Raw genomic sequence first — 16509 nt, forward strand, 5'->3', positions numbered from 1 at the left:
GCAAATTCGCCGAGTCGTTTCCGTGACGACTCGGCAAATCTGTGTGCGCCGCGACAGGAAAAACACCTCCGTGTTGAAAACCATTTGTAGAATTCAGGCGGCTTTTAATGGCTTTCAACAAGTGAGTAACTGAGAAATTGTTTAACAGCTTGGGCATGTTCCAACTTGCCCGTTAAGATTTCCAACGGAGGTGTTTTTCCTGCCGCGACCCCCCGCGGTCGGGTCCAGCCCGACATGCGACTCTGCCCGCACGTTCTTTCATTACAAAATGACCGTTAACAATGGAATGTCCGAATAAACTCCTCATGCCGACTTCTTCTGAAAGTTCTCTGTTCTCTGACGACTTACTGCGTCAACAGAGCCTGAAATGTGGAAGTTTTCAACTTGAAACAGCGAGACGCTGCCACCTCGAAGCGCAGATCGCCGTCAGGCGCCGTGGACCGTCCTTAAAGCGACACTACCAGACCAAAATCTCTCATCAGCCGTTAAAATTTTTACCGAAAACCAGCTGAATTTATTGAATGGTGTCCACTCAGTTGTGCCTTACAGTTTTGAAAAAATTTTTATCAAACAAAGCAACAGTCTCTGAGCCATTCCTAAACAATGAAAAAAATCGACGAGCGAGTGGACGACTCCTCACTCAAAGCCTGCCCACAGGCGAATGATGTAACCGACAGGCGTGAAAAAACTCTCGCATGCCCACGAGGGTTCAAGCATGTCTGATGTAATCACACGTGATTCAAATCCATATGGTTTTTGAAAAAAATAATAAGGTCGGATACTTTTCTAATAGACCTCGTATTTAACAAATAAACCAAATTAATTAACTAAAGTAATTAATTATAAAACAAACGGATATGGCGTGTGTCTGTGTTCAAGCGATTTGATAGGTTGAGTGTTGCGCTTGTCAGTGCGGCAGAGGGCAAGCTCAATTTATTCAAGCAGTGTCAAGGGCCTTTCACACTGCAAGCTTCAGCCACTGAACTATATACTGACGGTATATAGTATATAGTCAGTATACTATATACCGTCAGTATATAGTATATAGTCAGTATATAGTTCAGTGGCTTCAGCACAATGCTTTAACTCTTTGTCACGCCAGGCCGGTGAATTTCCAATGCGTCGTGACATCAAACGCGTCACTTCGTAAGCGGCAAGGGGGCAGAGATTGCGGCCACGTCACACTCTGGCTGTTTCCACAACCTAAAAAAAGATAAGCGATCGCCATCGTCAATTTGGGTCGCCTGAACCACAAAAAACCTTTAAAAAACAGCAGTAGAACGATTCTCCCATCACCCTGCTGGGAGAAGCTTTTTTTCAGCTACTTTTCAGAGTGACGCCGACCGAGGGAGGACTGAGGACTTGGTGGGATATCGATCAAACTGCGACAGCGGGCCGACCCGCACGGAGAAGCCGGCCTTCAGGCATCATTCCTGGGCAGACCGAGGCAGGCAGCCGGAGGGATGGAGCAGACCCACTCAGTCCGAAATCTCCCACTTTTTGGATATATGCGAAGTCCCAGTTTGCCCAACGGAGGTTAGTTCTGCAGCTTTATCGAGGTGAGGATAAAATAAAAGTAAAACGTGATGTTTCTGCACTGCTGTGAAGGTTTATTGATTGGCTAACATTAGCTTAGCTTTTTAGCACAGTTGATCTGAGTGAACGCTTTAATTTGTAGATGGTTCAGTCTTTCTTATTTTTACCAAATAAAGCTACAGCTTTTTTCAGACACCACAAAAGCTCAACTTTAAATAACTTATTTTTTGGGGGTGTTTTTTCCATCTTTTTTTTTTTTTTTGCCGTTTTTTCCCTTTTTTATATATAAACTGTTTAGTGTTTCTTTATATTTAAAGAAATATTTTTATTTGTCCCAATCAGAAACATTTGCTGTGCAGACAACCAAACTTCCATTGATGAGCTGAACACCACGAAGTCCAGTCGAAAGAAAACATCTCTGCTCTTCAAAATAGGACAAAAGTGTCTTCAGCAACACCACCAGCGTTCAAACCTGCAGAAGAGACCTTCATCTGGTCCCGAGAATCCAGCATAACATCACCTGCTTCTAAATAAAAGGCTCTTTCAACAGCAACTATTTTATTATTTTTTAAAAAGCTGTTTCATTTTATATTTTAACAATAACTGAACGGATCATTAACAATGTCCACAAATCAAAGTCAAAAGACATTTGGACAGGTACAAGCTCTCCACTTATTGTGCTCAAATTCATATTTTAGAAATGACTCTGTCCTGATAACATTAAAGGCAATTACATATTTTGACGAAATTACAAGTTTAAATGACTATATATAAAAAAAATATCATGAGGTGTATGCCACAGAAATCCTACTTTACAATCACACTGCAGTCATTGTTAAATTATATCCTGTTGCATTTATAATAAACATTTGTATTTATTTAGTGTTTATTTTTCAGGTTGAAAAGAGATAATCTACCAGACTTAAAAAATGTACAAGTTTCCATGTTATTTTATTTGTCTAAAAATAAATGTCCAAGGTTCTTTATGTTAAACAAGAAATTATCTAATCTGAAATAACAGGTGGTTTTAATTTACAGATGAAAGGTTTCTAAAGAACATTTATTGATTTATTTAGCTATTTTAATTACAAGTGTTCTAAACTTTTTTTTTTAACAGTAATCACAAATTTTGAGGTAACAAACAACAACAACAAAACATTTCCAATGATTTTTCTTCAGAAAACTGCTCTATAAATGAGCAGTCCTGTCACACATTAATGTTTTGTACAGATCAGTGGTTTCTGCACCAATCTGATTGGTGCAGAAACCACTGATCTCTTCAAAATGGATTGGTCCAATCCATTTTGTAGAGATCAGTGGTTTCTGCCACGAGTCTTCCGTGTTTTGGCCCGACCCGTCGTTCCTATTGGACAACAAGAAGGTACGTCACAGCTCAGAGTGTCGAAAGTTGGCGCACCTCATCTCGACAGAACACCGGCTCTGTGGTATGCAGGAGATCACTTGACCGAGGGTCTATACGTTCAAATAATAATTAAAAAAATACTGTCATCACGCTTTACTCTTAGTCAGTCAGTGTCTTACAATGGTGTAGCCTAAATACACGAGCTTTCCAGAAGCGCACCCAATTCATTATGCACGCTCAGAGGCACGTCCCCTCCGGTGCGCACTTTTTTGGGGGATGGGGGGGGAGACCCCGCCCCCTGTGATAAACTCATCGCCCCCTTAATATTTTTCTTCTGGCGCCGGGTCTGTGTGTAAACGCACCTTAAACCAAGACGCGTTATGAATGTCATTTTTCTGTCATTCGTGACACATTCCTGACATTCTTAATGTGACTTAACGCATCTGAATAGGTTTCTTAATAGTGCGTGTTGGTGCGTGATATTCTTGATATTCGTGGAGCATGTTTTTGCCTGTCAAAAAATCTTCCACGAATGGCACACACCACCCTCATTTCGTCTCACGTCGTGGAGGTCGCAACTGAGCGTATTGATCCGTCTTGATGAGTAGTGATCCTTAATAGAACGTGACAACGTTCGTAGTGGTTCCTGTGATGGTTCTTGGAGCCCAAACTGTCACGCGTTATTACAAAGTGACATGGAAACTGTCAAGTTTTGACACGACTTGTAACGCAGCGTCACATTTCACTGCGCGCCACGACAAATCAGTTTTCTGTCACATGCGCACAATTAAACTCGGCTCCAAGTGTCGTTCCACAGTTCCTGCTGAAGCTCCTCAGGACGCTCCTGCAGGTGTTCCACCTGCTGTTGTAACCGATGAGCGGGAGAACGAGTCTGAGCCAGAGGAGCGAGAGGAGCCTCACATGCAGCCAGACATCTCTGCACCTCCTCCAGTCCGGCGGAGGAAGAAGCGCACGCACAATTAAACCCTGCTGTACCCCATTCAGTTTGATTGCTGACACCAAGTCGGCTAAAAGTCTAATTTCAGTGTTCTTCAGCGTGCTCCTGCAGGTGTTCCATCTGCTGCATGTGCCTGATGTTTGGGAAAATGCACCAGACAAGAGCCGCATGAAGCCACACATCTGGCTCTGTCCGTCTCCTCCTCTCTGCACCACTCCATGGCACAGAGCCCAACTGTGCATGCAGTCACAAAGTTCTTCTGAAAAACTGGAGCGATCTGAATTCGGTTGGATGAATATGGGTGTGTGTGGAGACACTTCACCTCATTCACAATGTGACAGAACTTAACGATGCGCTGTTACGCACAATAGTGCGCAACAACACAGTGTTGTGAAGGTGTCGTAGCACGGACCCACAACAGGGGGCGCAAATGAACGGACAAAGAGTAAGCCAAAAGGTAACAATTTAATGTTGTGATATTACACAACGAAATGTGTCTTAATCTCACAGTCAATAAACACCAGGTGAAGTGTGGGCAGGCTCGAAGATAGAAGACGCCCGACGAGAGAGAAGCCGCGTCCCACACGGCTTCCACCACCAACGGCCTGAAGAACACCGGAGCCGCCAAGTCCCGAGTCCCCAGGTGGCCTCTGTCTTCGACTGTCGACCCTGGTACTGCTGGCAGAAAGCAGAAATATGATGTGTGAGTGTGAGTCCGCACACTCAGTAATACATAGTCCAGACACCGTTAGGAGGGAGCACCTCCACCTCCAAATCACACACACTCGTGCAGCTCCTGATCTACCACTTATCTGGGATGGGGTGCGAGGTGAAGCCGTCACTCTCACACCAAACGCCAATCCTCCAGACAAGGCAACACTTCAGGAAAACGGCTGCAATAGAAGTTCAGTTGGTTACACAATGTGTCAGTCAGCAGAGAAATTACCTTGGTTCTGGTAGTCGATTTCTCGGCGGGGAGGTGGAGTTGCAGTCCGGCTTATATGGTGGTGTAGATGAGTGACAGCTGGAGTAATGAGTGACAGCTGTCACTTCCTCTGGGTCTGGCGCCCTCTCGTGCTTGGAGCCCGCACTCCAAGCAGGGCGCCCTCTGGTGGTAGTGGGCCAGCAGTACCTCCTCTTCAGCGGCCCACACAACACACAGAACACCATTCTTGACCGTGCGTCATGGTTCCTGATAATTCTCCAGCAACACGTGCCATTAATCGTAACGTGTGTGTGGTAACAGGTTGCAGCAGTTCCTGAGGACACCTGACGCCTCTGCCCCGAATCATCACATTCGTGATCAGCAGCCAAGAAACACTTCAGGGTGTAAAAAGAAGACATCAGACAGTATCTGATGTCTGCCTGACAGACTTTGATGCTTGTTGAGATAGCAAAAGTCAGACATTGTTTGTGATATATATATATATATATATATATATATATATATATATTCACGTTTTTTTGTTGGTTTTTATTTTCATGTGACGAATATTCCTAACCCTACTCCCACCCTCAACCCTAACCTTAACATAACCTAATCTTACTCCTTCCCCCCACCCTAACCATAACCACCTGACCCCCGCTTCCCTTTTAATTTCGTGCCGCCATCACGGAATGAATGAGAATGAATTTGTGCTGCCGTGATGAAAATGAGCCGCTTTTCGTCACAATATCATGAACCAATAGATTGATGTTTATCATATTAGTGGCATTAGTGGACGTAACATATTCTGTCTGTTAAGAGCGTCACCTCTTGTTCCGCGTGTGTATTTCCCACCGGTGTCACGTACGTCCACTAATGCTTCAGCTGAACTGTGCTGTTTCTTTTTTTTCTCCCTTGTTTCAGAAGCCATAACTGGCAACTGTCCTCTAGTGTTCACAGAGGTTAGCCTGTCGTGTTGATAATCATTCAAGTACTCACACCCTGATGGCTTGAAATTGGTTCTAAAAACCTTGGAGCTTGCCTCATCATGAAGGACTGCAGCTGGAATCAGCATGGATTCACAACACAACGCACATAGCCTCAAATATCTTCTAAAGAAACATCTGAAACCACTCCTGAAGCACAATCCACTTCTCTAATGTTGATCTGTAAGATCAGGGTGTTCCAATCAATCGTTGCCTTACCAGTAAATCTGTAAATGTACCACTTTGTGCTTGATTGATGGAGTATCACCCACAGGCATGACTGTTTGCAATATAAGGGTCAATAATGATGAGGTACAAGTAGTTTATGCCAATGTTTTGATGTGTTTTGCTGTTGTCTTGTATGACCAAAATGATGGATTGATTTTTGGTGGCATTTTCTTTTCAAGCTAAAAATTTATCAGGATTGTCAGAACTGCTTCAAAAATGCATTGCGGCAAAGTTACAAATTACCTTTGTATAAATCTAACCTGTAACCTAATCCCATTGTCATGAAATGAAAATGATATAATCTGATTGCTTTTAGTTATTTATGGATTGTGTCACTGCCAAAATAAGAAAAGACAAGAGAAAAGAAAAGAAAAGTCACTATAATGTTTGTTGAGGTGCATTATGCAATGGTTTACCAAAGCAGTTCCACACAGCCTACTCGTGAAATTCTGTTCCATTTGAGCAATAAATGTATGTTAGTTTATTAAATCGTCCAGTACTTGAATTTGGGGGCCGATGCCGTTGTATACGACGGCTAACACCAAGCTTTACTAAATTATAAATAACTTTTTAATGATATGAGATTTAAAAAAACTTACTTTTTTTTTGCTGAAAAGTTAACTCCATGGACTTTTGAGCCAGCCATCGGCCATCGTTGTACTCCTCATAGAAGCTGTGTGATGACGTGCACAATGTGAGTGTCCAATTGGAATTGGTTCACCGTCACATGGTTTTCCAAAATCCAATCATAGCTCAGATTTACCTCACGTGAAAAGCCAAAGATTGTTTTCAGGAGTGATATGTTACTAGTTGGCCCGTTTGAATAGCCCCCTGGGTGCTCAATGAGTACATACTATTAGTACATACTCAGTGCGCCCTGCGCCATTATGCACAGCGATCAGTGAAAGCAGGAGCACACGGAGAGCCTCTGATGACAATCTCACGTGCTCAAACAGAGTGTGTAACTATCAGGATTGCTCCACTAGTTTGCATGTGAATGTTACTGGATAACTGTTGCTTTGTCTGTGTAAAGCACTGTTTACCATATCAATGGACAACAAAACGCATAGACCATTTTGTATATATTGTTCAAAATGTGCATTTGTGTTTATTGTTTGAACCTTTTTGTTGTACAGTCTTTCACACAAGACCACAAATGACCTTTATAAAGTGTCAAAACAGTTGTTTATTATAGTTTGCTGTGTGTTTTGAATAAATGTGTGTGGAAAATTATTTTTTGCTTTATTTTTTCTTTGCCTATGTTTGATTGTAAACTTTTATTAATCAATCAATCAATCAATTTTTTTATATAGCGCCAAATCACAACAAACAGTTGCCCCAAGGCACTTTATATTGTAAGGCAAGGCCATACAATAATTATGTAAAACCCCAACGGTCAAAACGACCCCCTGTGAGCAAGCACTTGGCTACAGTGGGAAGGAAAAACTCCCTTTTAACAGGAAGAAACCTCCAGCAGAACCAGGCTCAGGGAGGGGCAGTCTTCTGCTGGGACTGGTTGGGGCTGAGGGAGAGAACCAGGAAAAAGACATGCTGTGGAGGGGAGCAGAGATCGATCACTAATGATTAAATGCAGAGTGGTGCATACAGAGCAAAAAGAGAAAGAAACAGTGCATCATGGGAACCCCCAGGCAGTCTACATCTATAGCAGCATAACTAAGGGATGGTTCAGGGTCACCTGATCCAGCCCTAACTATAAGCTTTAGCAAAAAGGAAAGTTTTAAGCCTAATCTTAAAAGTAGAGAGGGTGTCTGTCTCCCTGATCTGAATTGGGAGCTGGTTCCACAGGAGAGGAGCCTGAAAGCTGAAGGCTCTGCCTCCCATTCTACTCTTACAAACCCTAGGAACTACAAGTAAGCCTGCAGTCTGAGAGCGAAGCGCTCTATTGGGGTGATATGGTACTACGAGGTCCCTAAGATAAGATGGGACCTGATTATTCAAAACCTTATAAGTAAGAAGAAGAATTTTAAATTCTATTCTAGAATTAACAGGAAGCCAATGAAGAGAGGCCAATATGGGTGAGATATGCTCTCTCCTTCTAGTCCCTGTCAGTACTCTAGCTGCAGCATTTTGAATTAACTGAAGGCTTTTTAGGGAACTTTTAGGACAACCTGATAATAATGAATTACAATAGTCCAGCCTAGAGGAAATAAATGCATGAATTAGTTTTTCAGCATCACTCTGAGACAAGACCTTTCTGATTTTAGAGATATTGCGTAAATGCAAAAAAGCAGTCCTACATATTTGTTTAATATGCGCTTTGAATGACATATCCTGATCAAAAATGACTCCAAGATTTCTCACAGTATTACTAGAGGTCAGGGTAATGCCATCCACAGTAAGGATCTGGTTAGACACCATGTTTCTAAGATTTGTGGGGCCAAGTACAATAACTTCAGTTTTATCTGAGTTTAAAAGCAGGAAATTAGAGGTCATCCATGTCTTTATGTCTGTAAGACAATCCTGCAGTTTAGCTAATTGGTGTGTCTCCTCTGGCTTCATGGATAGATAAAGCTGGGTATCATCTGCGTAACAATGAAAATTTAAGCAATACCATCTAATAATACTGCCTAAGGGAAGCATGTATAAAGTGAATAAAATTGGTCCTAGCACAGAACCTTGTGGAACTCCATAATTAACTTTAGTCTGTGAAGAAGATTCCCCATTTACATGAACAAATTGTAATCTATTAGACAAATATGATTCAAACCACCGCAGCGCAGTGCCTTTAATACCTATGGCATGCTCTAATCTCTGTAATAAAAGTTTATGGTCAACAGTATCAAAAGCAGCACTGAGGTCTAACAGAACAAGCACAGAGATGAGTCCACTGTCCGAGGCCATAAGAAGATCATTTGTAACCTTCACTAATGCTGTTTCTGTACTATGATGAATTCTAAAACCTGACTGAAACTCTTCAAATAGACCATTCCTCTGCAGATGATCAGTTAGCTGTTTTACAACTACCCTTTCAAGAATTTTTGAGAGAAAAGGAAGGTTGGAGATTGGCCTATAATTAGCTAAGATAGCTGGGTCAAGTGATGGCTTTTTAAGTAATGGTTTAATTACTGCCACCTTAAAAGCCTGTGGTACATAGCCAACTAACAAAGATAGATTGATCATATTTAAGATTGAAGCATTAAATAATGGTAGGGCTTCCTTGAGCAGCCTGGTAGGAATGGGGTCTAATAAACATGTTGATGGTTTGGATGAAGTAACTAATGAAGATAACTCAGACAGAACAATCGGAGAGAAAGAGTCTAACCAAATACCGGCATCACTGAAAGCAGCCAAAGATAACGATACGTCTTTGGGATGGTTATGAGTAATTTTTTCTCTAATAGTTAAAATTTTGTTAGCAAAGAAAGTCATGAAGTCATTACTAGTTAAAGTTAATGGAATACTCAGCTCAATAGAGCTCTGACTCTTTGTCAGCCTGGCTACAGTGCTGAAAAGAAACCTGGGGTTGTTCTTATTTTCTTCAATTAGTGATGAGTAGAAAGATGTCCTAGCTTTACGGAGTGCTTTTTTATAGAGCAACAGACTCTTTTTCCAGGCTAAGTGAAGATCTTCTAAATTAGTGAGACGCCATTTCCTCTCCAACTTACGGGTTATCTGCTTTAAGCTACGAGTTTGTGAGTTATACCACGGAGTCAGGCACTTCTGATTTAAAGCTCTCTTTTTAGAGGAGCTACAGCATCCAAAGTTGTCTTCAATGAGGATGTAAAACTATTGACGAGATACTCTATCTCACTTACAGAGTTTAGGTAGCTACTCTGCACTGTGTTGGTATATGGCATTAGAGAACGTAAAGAAGGAATCATATCCTTAAACCTAGTTACAGCGCTTTCTGAAAGACTTCTAGTGTAATGAAACTTATTCCCCACTGCTGGGTAGTCCATCAGAGTAAATGTAAATGTTATTAAGAAATGATCAGACAGAAGGGAGTTTTCAGGGAATACTGTTAAGTCTTCTATTTCCATACCATAAGTCAGAACAAGATCTAAGATATGATTAAAGTGGTGGCTGGACTCATTTACTTTTTGAGCAAAGCCAATAGAGTCTAATAATAGATTAAATGCAGTGTTGAGGCTGTCATTCTCAGCATCTGTGTGGATGTTAAAATCGCCCACTATAATTATCTTATCTGAGCTAAGCACTAAGTCAGACAAAAGGTCTGAAAATTCACAGAGAAACTCACAGTAACGACCAGGTGGACGATAGATAATAACAAATAAAACTGGTTTTTGGGACTTCCAGTTTGGATGGACAAGACTAAGAGTCAAGCTTTCAAATGAATTAAAGCTCTGTCTGGGTTTTTGATTAATTAATAAGCTGGAATGGAAGATTGCTGCTAATCCTCCGCCTCGGCCCGTGCTACGAGCATTCTGACAGTTAGTGTGACTCGGGGGTGTTGACTCATTTAAACTAACATATTCATCCTGCTGTAACCAGGTTTCTGTAAGGCAGAATAAATCAATATGTTGATCAATTATTATATCATTTACCAACAGGGACTTAGAAGAGAGAGACCTAATGTTTAATAGACCACATTTAACTGTTTTAGTCTGTGGTGCAGTTGAAGGTGCTATATTATTTCTTTTTGAATTTTTATGCTTAAATAGATTTTTGCTGGTTATTGGTAGTCTGGGAGCAGGCACCGTCTCTACGGGGATGGGGTAATGAGGGGATGGCAGGGGGAGAGAAGCTGCAGAGAGGTGTGTAAGACTACAACTCTGCTTCCTGGTCCCAACCCTGGATAGTCACGGTTTGGAGGATTTAAGAAAATTGGCCAGATTTCTAGAAATGAGAGCTGCTCCATCCAAAGTGGGATGGATGCCGTCTCTCCTAACAAGACCAGGTTTTCCCCAGAAGCTTTGCCAATTATCTATGAAGCCCACCTCATTTTTTGGACACCACTCAGACAGCCAGCAATTCAAGGAGAACATGCGGCTAAACATGTCACTCCCGGTCCGATTGGGGAGGGGCCCAGAGAAAACTACAGAGTCCGACATTGTTTTTGCAAAGTTACACACCGATTTAATGTTAATTTTAGTGACCTCCGATTGGCGTAACCAGGTGTCATTACTGCCGACGTGAATTACAATCTTACCAAATTTACGCTTAGCCTTAGCCAGCAGTTTCAAATTTCCTTCAATGTCGCCTGCTCTGGCCCCCGGAAGACAATTGACTATGGTTGCTGGTGTCGCTAACTTCACATTTCTCAAAACAGAGTCGCCAATAACCAGAGTTTCATCCTCAGCGGGTGTGTTGTCGAGTGGGGAAAAATGGTTAGAGATGTGAACAGGTTGGCGGTGTACACGGGGGCTTCTGTTTAGGGCTACGCTTCCTCCTCACAGTCACCCAGTCAGCCGCCATGCTAAATCGGCTAAGAGCTAGTAGCTACGCTAAGCTAGCGGATTCCTAAAAACACGCAAAGTGAATAATGTGTAAATAATTTAGAGGTGATTCAGCAGAAGGAGTGCTTTAGTTAAGGCACGTAAAGATTATACTGGGAAACAAATCGTAATCTAGATAACTAGATCAATCTAACTGCGCAGATTAAACAGCTAACAGATACAGAAAAACACCGCTGTGCTCCGGAACAGGAAGTGATACAATACCGCAGTGAGAGCCAACCACCAGTAGAGGCAAGCAAGCCTTACACTTATAAAACACAACAAAAACATATATATTCTGAAAGCACAGGTTGTCCTGAAAAAAAGAGACATAAAACGTGATTGTGGGATGCAGGGAGAGTTGTTAACAGCAATAATAAAACATTTATGCCAGGTAAGTGAACTGCCCAAAAAATGCCCTCGGACCCCAGAGGGTTAAAAGGCAATTTGTTTTGCTGCCATGTCATTACAGTTATAAAAGATTTATTTACTGTCTCAACCCAATAAATATGCCATTGTCTTCCAAACAGGTAAGTGCTCTAATAATGGTTTTATGCTTTTTCTATTATTTAACAACACATATTTATTTCTGCTGCACAAACTGCATTTACTAACAAAAAATAAAAGGAGTAAGTCATCCAGCTGTGAAACATCAGAGACGTCTGTAGCTCAAATGTACAGATATTTGTAGGTGAAGCTCTTTTTTATTACCTAACATCAAACAAGGTGGATCTGTATTTTGTGTAAATAGAGCCATAAAGTGGCTGAAATAGCTTCAGAGAAGAACACAGCCTCAGGTTTTGGTGTATGGATGCTTCAAGCTGTGATCTACGTAATAATGGATTAGTGCTTTTTGTCTTATCTGACAATATAATTGATTTATGTGTCTTTATTACCACAAATTGCACTTGCTAAAGAAAAGAATGAATAACTCATCCACTTATGAAACTACTGATGCAGCTTCAGAGCAGGGAGCATTTGTGGTCTCCAGTGTGCAGAGCTCTGGCGTTGACACACTTAGAACCTGCAAGACATTCAAGCAGCAAAAAGCTCTGTTATGTACTTCTGTAGAAAAGTAGGTTATTTTTAATATTATCCCCATTTTTCCCAAATGTATCTGTAATTAGACTGTTACATCTTATCTCTTTTTCCCAAAACCTGATCATCAGCACTAAGTCTCCATGTCATTTCAGATTCATTGTGCTGGACTGTGGAACCAAGCCGAAAATGTCAGTGCCAGTCGACTTCCAGATGGCAAATTATAGATATGAGATGTGAACTGTTAGAGAATAGGGCTGATCACTGTAAAACAAGACAGAATATCTCCACCTCCATTGAGTTAAAAGAGCACAGGGTTATAGGTGTCCTTTGTATTGTTGTGGTGTAAATGTGTACGGCATGAATGTGAGACATGATGTTCTTGCTCTGCAGCCTTTTGATGAATGGCTCAAAAACAGTGACAAGGTTTTTGCATGAAACCTCATGTGGATGTTCCCATTTTACTAAGCATGTGGTCTCTGTGCGCATTATGTTATCCCACCCTCCTGCCCTCCCTTCGGCTATTTAGCAGTTAAGATGGGAATGACTTGTGCTTTGTGATGGGTTTTTACCTTCCTCTCCGAGATCATCCATAATGTATGTGACAGCTCGGTGAGAGCCGAACTCACCAGGAGACCCAACTACAGGCAGTTTACAAACTAATGAGTGCCACTGTCTATCAGAGGAGCATAGCATTGTCATGGCCGTATTGACTGAGAGGTGTTTGTGTGTGTGTGTGAGGGGGGGCGTGCAAATGATTATGGATTGGGAAATAATTCAGACCAAAAAAATGAATACAGAAGAAGTTGTACATCCTCCATCAGTGTTGAAGGAGGTGAAAATGACGAGAGGTGTAGAGGGGAGCAAGGCATGGAGGCAGGTTTGAGACAGTTGGAATGGTACTGATGACAGGATTGAGAGTGGAAGGTGCAGAGCAAGGGAGGAAGATGGAAAGAGAGGGGCTCAGGTGAGTGAAGGATGAACCCAGATGTAGGGAGGGAGTGTTGGAAAGATGGATAGATTGATTAAGAGGAAGGAGCAGTAATTATGGGGCGTGTTGTGCGCTTGGAAAGACAGAGAAGCTGCTTTTTCCATTCCTGCCACTTTGCATTAACCCATCAGAATGAAATATTCCACCATTAGGTCTCAGCTAAAATAAATCTCACTGCCAGAGCTAATGCAAAATTTAACAAACTTTCATGTTCTATTCATTTTGAGGGGGATATTACATGTAATAATCATTTTGGTTTGGTTTTGACTTGAACTGGGGGATTTTTTTATCATCTGGAAATGCAACACGGTATCTAGCCCTAGAGGTGAGCGTAGCAAGTCAGTACTGACTCCAATTAGACCTTGAAATTATTTGTAAACATTACTTGAGATTTGATTTCCTCAAACCACACAGATGGATGAAAAGCAATCTGCCTCCAGTTTGTATTTTCTTCTCTGCCTTAGAGTCTGAAGTAACAACTGTGAACCGCTGCCTGGATGCTGCCAAAGCATGTAACATCGACGAGACATGTCAGAAGCTTCGTACGGAATACGTCTCAGCCTGCATCCAGCCATCTGCCCGCTCAGGCCCGTGCAACCGTCCAAAATGCAACAAGGCACTAAGGAAGTTCTTTGACCGCGTTCCCCCCGACTACACCCACGAGCTGCTGTTTTGTCCTTGTACCGACACAGCCTGTGCAGAGCGCCGCAGGCAGACCATAGTGCCGTCCTGCTCCTATGAAGAGAAGGAGAAGCCCAACTGCCTGGCCGAGCTGCGGATCTGCAGGGCCGACTACGTGTGCAGGTACAATTTATAAATGTTGCTTTATATGTTGTGGTACCATGAATGTTACACCCCAAACGTCCCAAGCTGATGTCACTAGGTGCACTGAACTAAAACTTAAAGCAATCAATGGATCACAAAAGTGATTTTCCACATTATAGTTCACACACAACAAATCATGAAATGTTTAGCATTTGTCACTTGTCTCAGCGTGATGCTGAAAAACTAATTCGTGCATTTATTTCCTCTAGGCTGGACTATTGTAATTCATTATTATCAGGTTGTCCTAAAAGTTCCCTGAAAAGCCTTCAGTTAATTCAAAATGCTGCAGCTAGAGTACTGACGGGGACTAGAAGGAGAGAGCATATCTCACCCATATTGGCCTCTCTTCATTGGCTTCCTGTTAATTCTAGAATAGAATTTATAATTATTCTTCTTACTTATAAGGTTTTGAATAATCAGGTCCCATCTTATCTTAGGGACCTCATAGTACCATATCACCCCAATAGAGCAGACTGCTCTCAGACTGCAGGCTTACTTGTAGTTCCTAGGGTTTGTAAGAGTAGAATGGGAGGCAGAGCCTTCAGCTTTCAGGCTCCTCTCCTGTGGAACCAGCTCCCAATTCGGATCAGGAAGACAGACACCCTCTCTACTTTTAAGATTAGGCTTAAAACTTTCCTTTTTGCTAAAGCTTATAGTTAGGGCTGGATCAGGTGACCCTGAACCATCCCTTAGTTATGCTGCTATAGACTTAGACTGCTGGGGGGTTCCCATGATGCACTGAGTGTTTCTTTCTCTTTTTGCTCTGTATGCACCACTCTGCATTTAATCATTAGTGATTCATCTCTGCTCTCTTCCACAGCATGTCTTTTTTGTGGTTCTCTCCCTCAGCCCCAAACAGTCCCAGCAGAAGACTGCCCCTCCCTGAGCCTGGTTCTGCTGGAGGTTTCTTCCTGTTAAAAGGGAGTTTTTCCTTCCCACTGTCGCCAAGTGCTTGCTCACAGGGGGTCGTTTTTACCGTTGGGGTTTTTCCGTAATTATTGTATGGCTTTTGCCTTACAGTATAAAGCGCCTTGGGGCAACTGTTTGTTGTGATTTGGCGCTATATAAATAAAATTGATTTGATTTGATTTGATTTGTCAGAGAAAGTTATCAAAGATTTAAAATTTAATTTTTTTTAATGATGATTGCTTGCGCTGGCATCATCATCATCATCACCATGACCGTCCAGGGTGTAGCCTGCCTTACTCCCTATGACTGTGATGGATGGATGGATGGATGGAGATTGTTTGATTTTTTTTTTTTTTTTTTTTTTTTTTTTTGTTGCAGTGTAGGCAATTATATTTTGTTTGTGCTACCCGGAATGTGTAGCTTTACACTGTTTAAAAAAAAGCTGAAATTTCTGAAAATTCCATTGTTGGAAAAAATAGCAGCTGTGGTTGTCAGAATAATTCTGTAAAATAAAAATAAAAAATAAAAATAAAGCATTAAAAATATGTAACTACATTTACAGAAAAAAGTGTAAATTTTACTGTATATAGTATAGCCATTGTAATTTGCAAAAATGTATAAAAAAGTGAGTGAACAGACTTGAACTTAGGATATTCTTGAGCCGCAAGAACATAAACTAGCAGCATTCTATCACATGATGTTTGTCTGAAAATGTAATGAACTGCAGGAACAGTTTTATTGTGTTGATATACTCAATTTTATGCAGGTATGATTTTTTTCAAAACTCCTCATGTTAACTTACTCTGTACTAATGCATTAAAATATGTTAATATAGCAATATGATATACAGTTGATTATATTTTCAGAGTAGTTCCTATTACATGACAACACAGTTGTGTGAACAGTGGTTGCTACACTCACCCTGTTATCACTGCTTGTCTCCCAAGTGAAATATCCCAGGTTCAAGAGCCCATTCTCCTTATAGAACTGGAGTGATGTTAGTAAAAACCAGATCAACACTTGGATCCCATGTCAGACCCCTTGTGGTGGCCCTGACCAAATAGGGTTCAGTTTACAATAATAGTTGCATTTAATTTCTACTGAAATATTAGCTTTAAAAAAAAATGTGATCAATACCGGGGTGCCCAACCATTTTGGAACCAAGATCTACTTTTAAAGTTGAGTATCGAGATCAAGCAAGCCACATCGAAAGCCATAGCATAGCCACAATTTATTGTGCACCAATATAATGATGCAATTTTCTGACACAAAGATAACGTTTTAACAATAATAATACATTATTGATGTAACCATGTGTGGTGCAAAGAATAAG

General features: G+C 41.4%; 1 protein-coding gene across 1 annotated transcript in view; it reads left to right on the top strand.

Annotated features, from left to right (window-relative positions):
- The window catches only part of gfra4a (GDNF family receptor alpha 4a), a 526172-nt gene that overhangs the window by 401472 nt on the left and 108191 nt on the right, over nucleotides 1–16509 (top strand). Inside the window, exon 4 of the mRNA XM_034194878.1 lies at nucleotides 13907–14246. Coding sequence (XP_034050769.1) covers nucleotides 13907–14246 — 340 coding nt within the window. The remainder of the gene's footprint in view (nucleotides 1–13906; nucleotides 14247–16509) is intronic.

The sequence above is a fragment of the Thalassophryne amazonica genome, chromosome 19 (assembly GCF_902500255.1).
Source record: "Thalassophryne amazonica chromosome 19, fThaAma1.1, whole genome shotgun sequence".
NCBI classification, from domain to species: Eukaryota; Metazoa; Chordata; class Actinopteri; order Batrachoidiformes; family Batrachoididae; genus Thalassophryne; species Thalassophryne amazonica.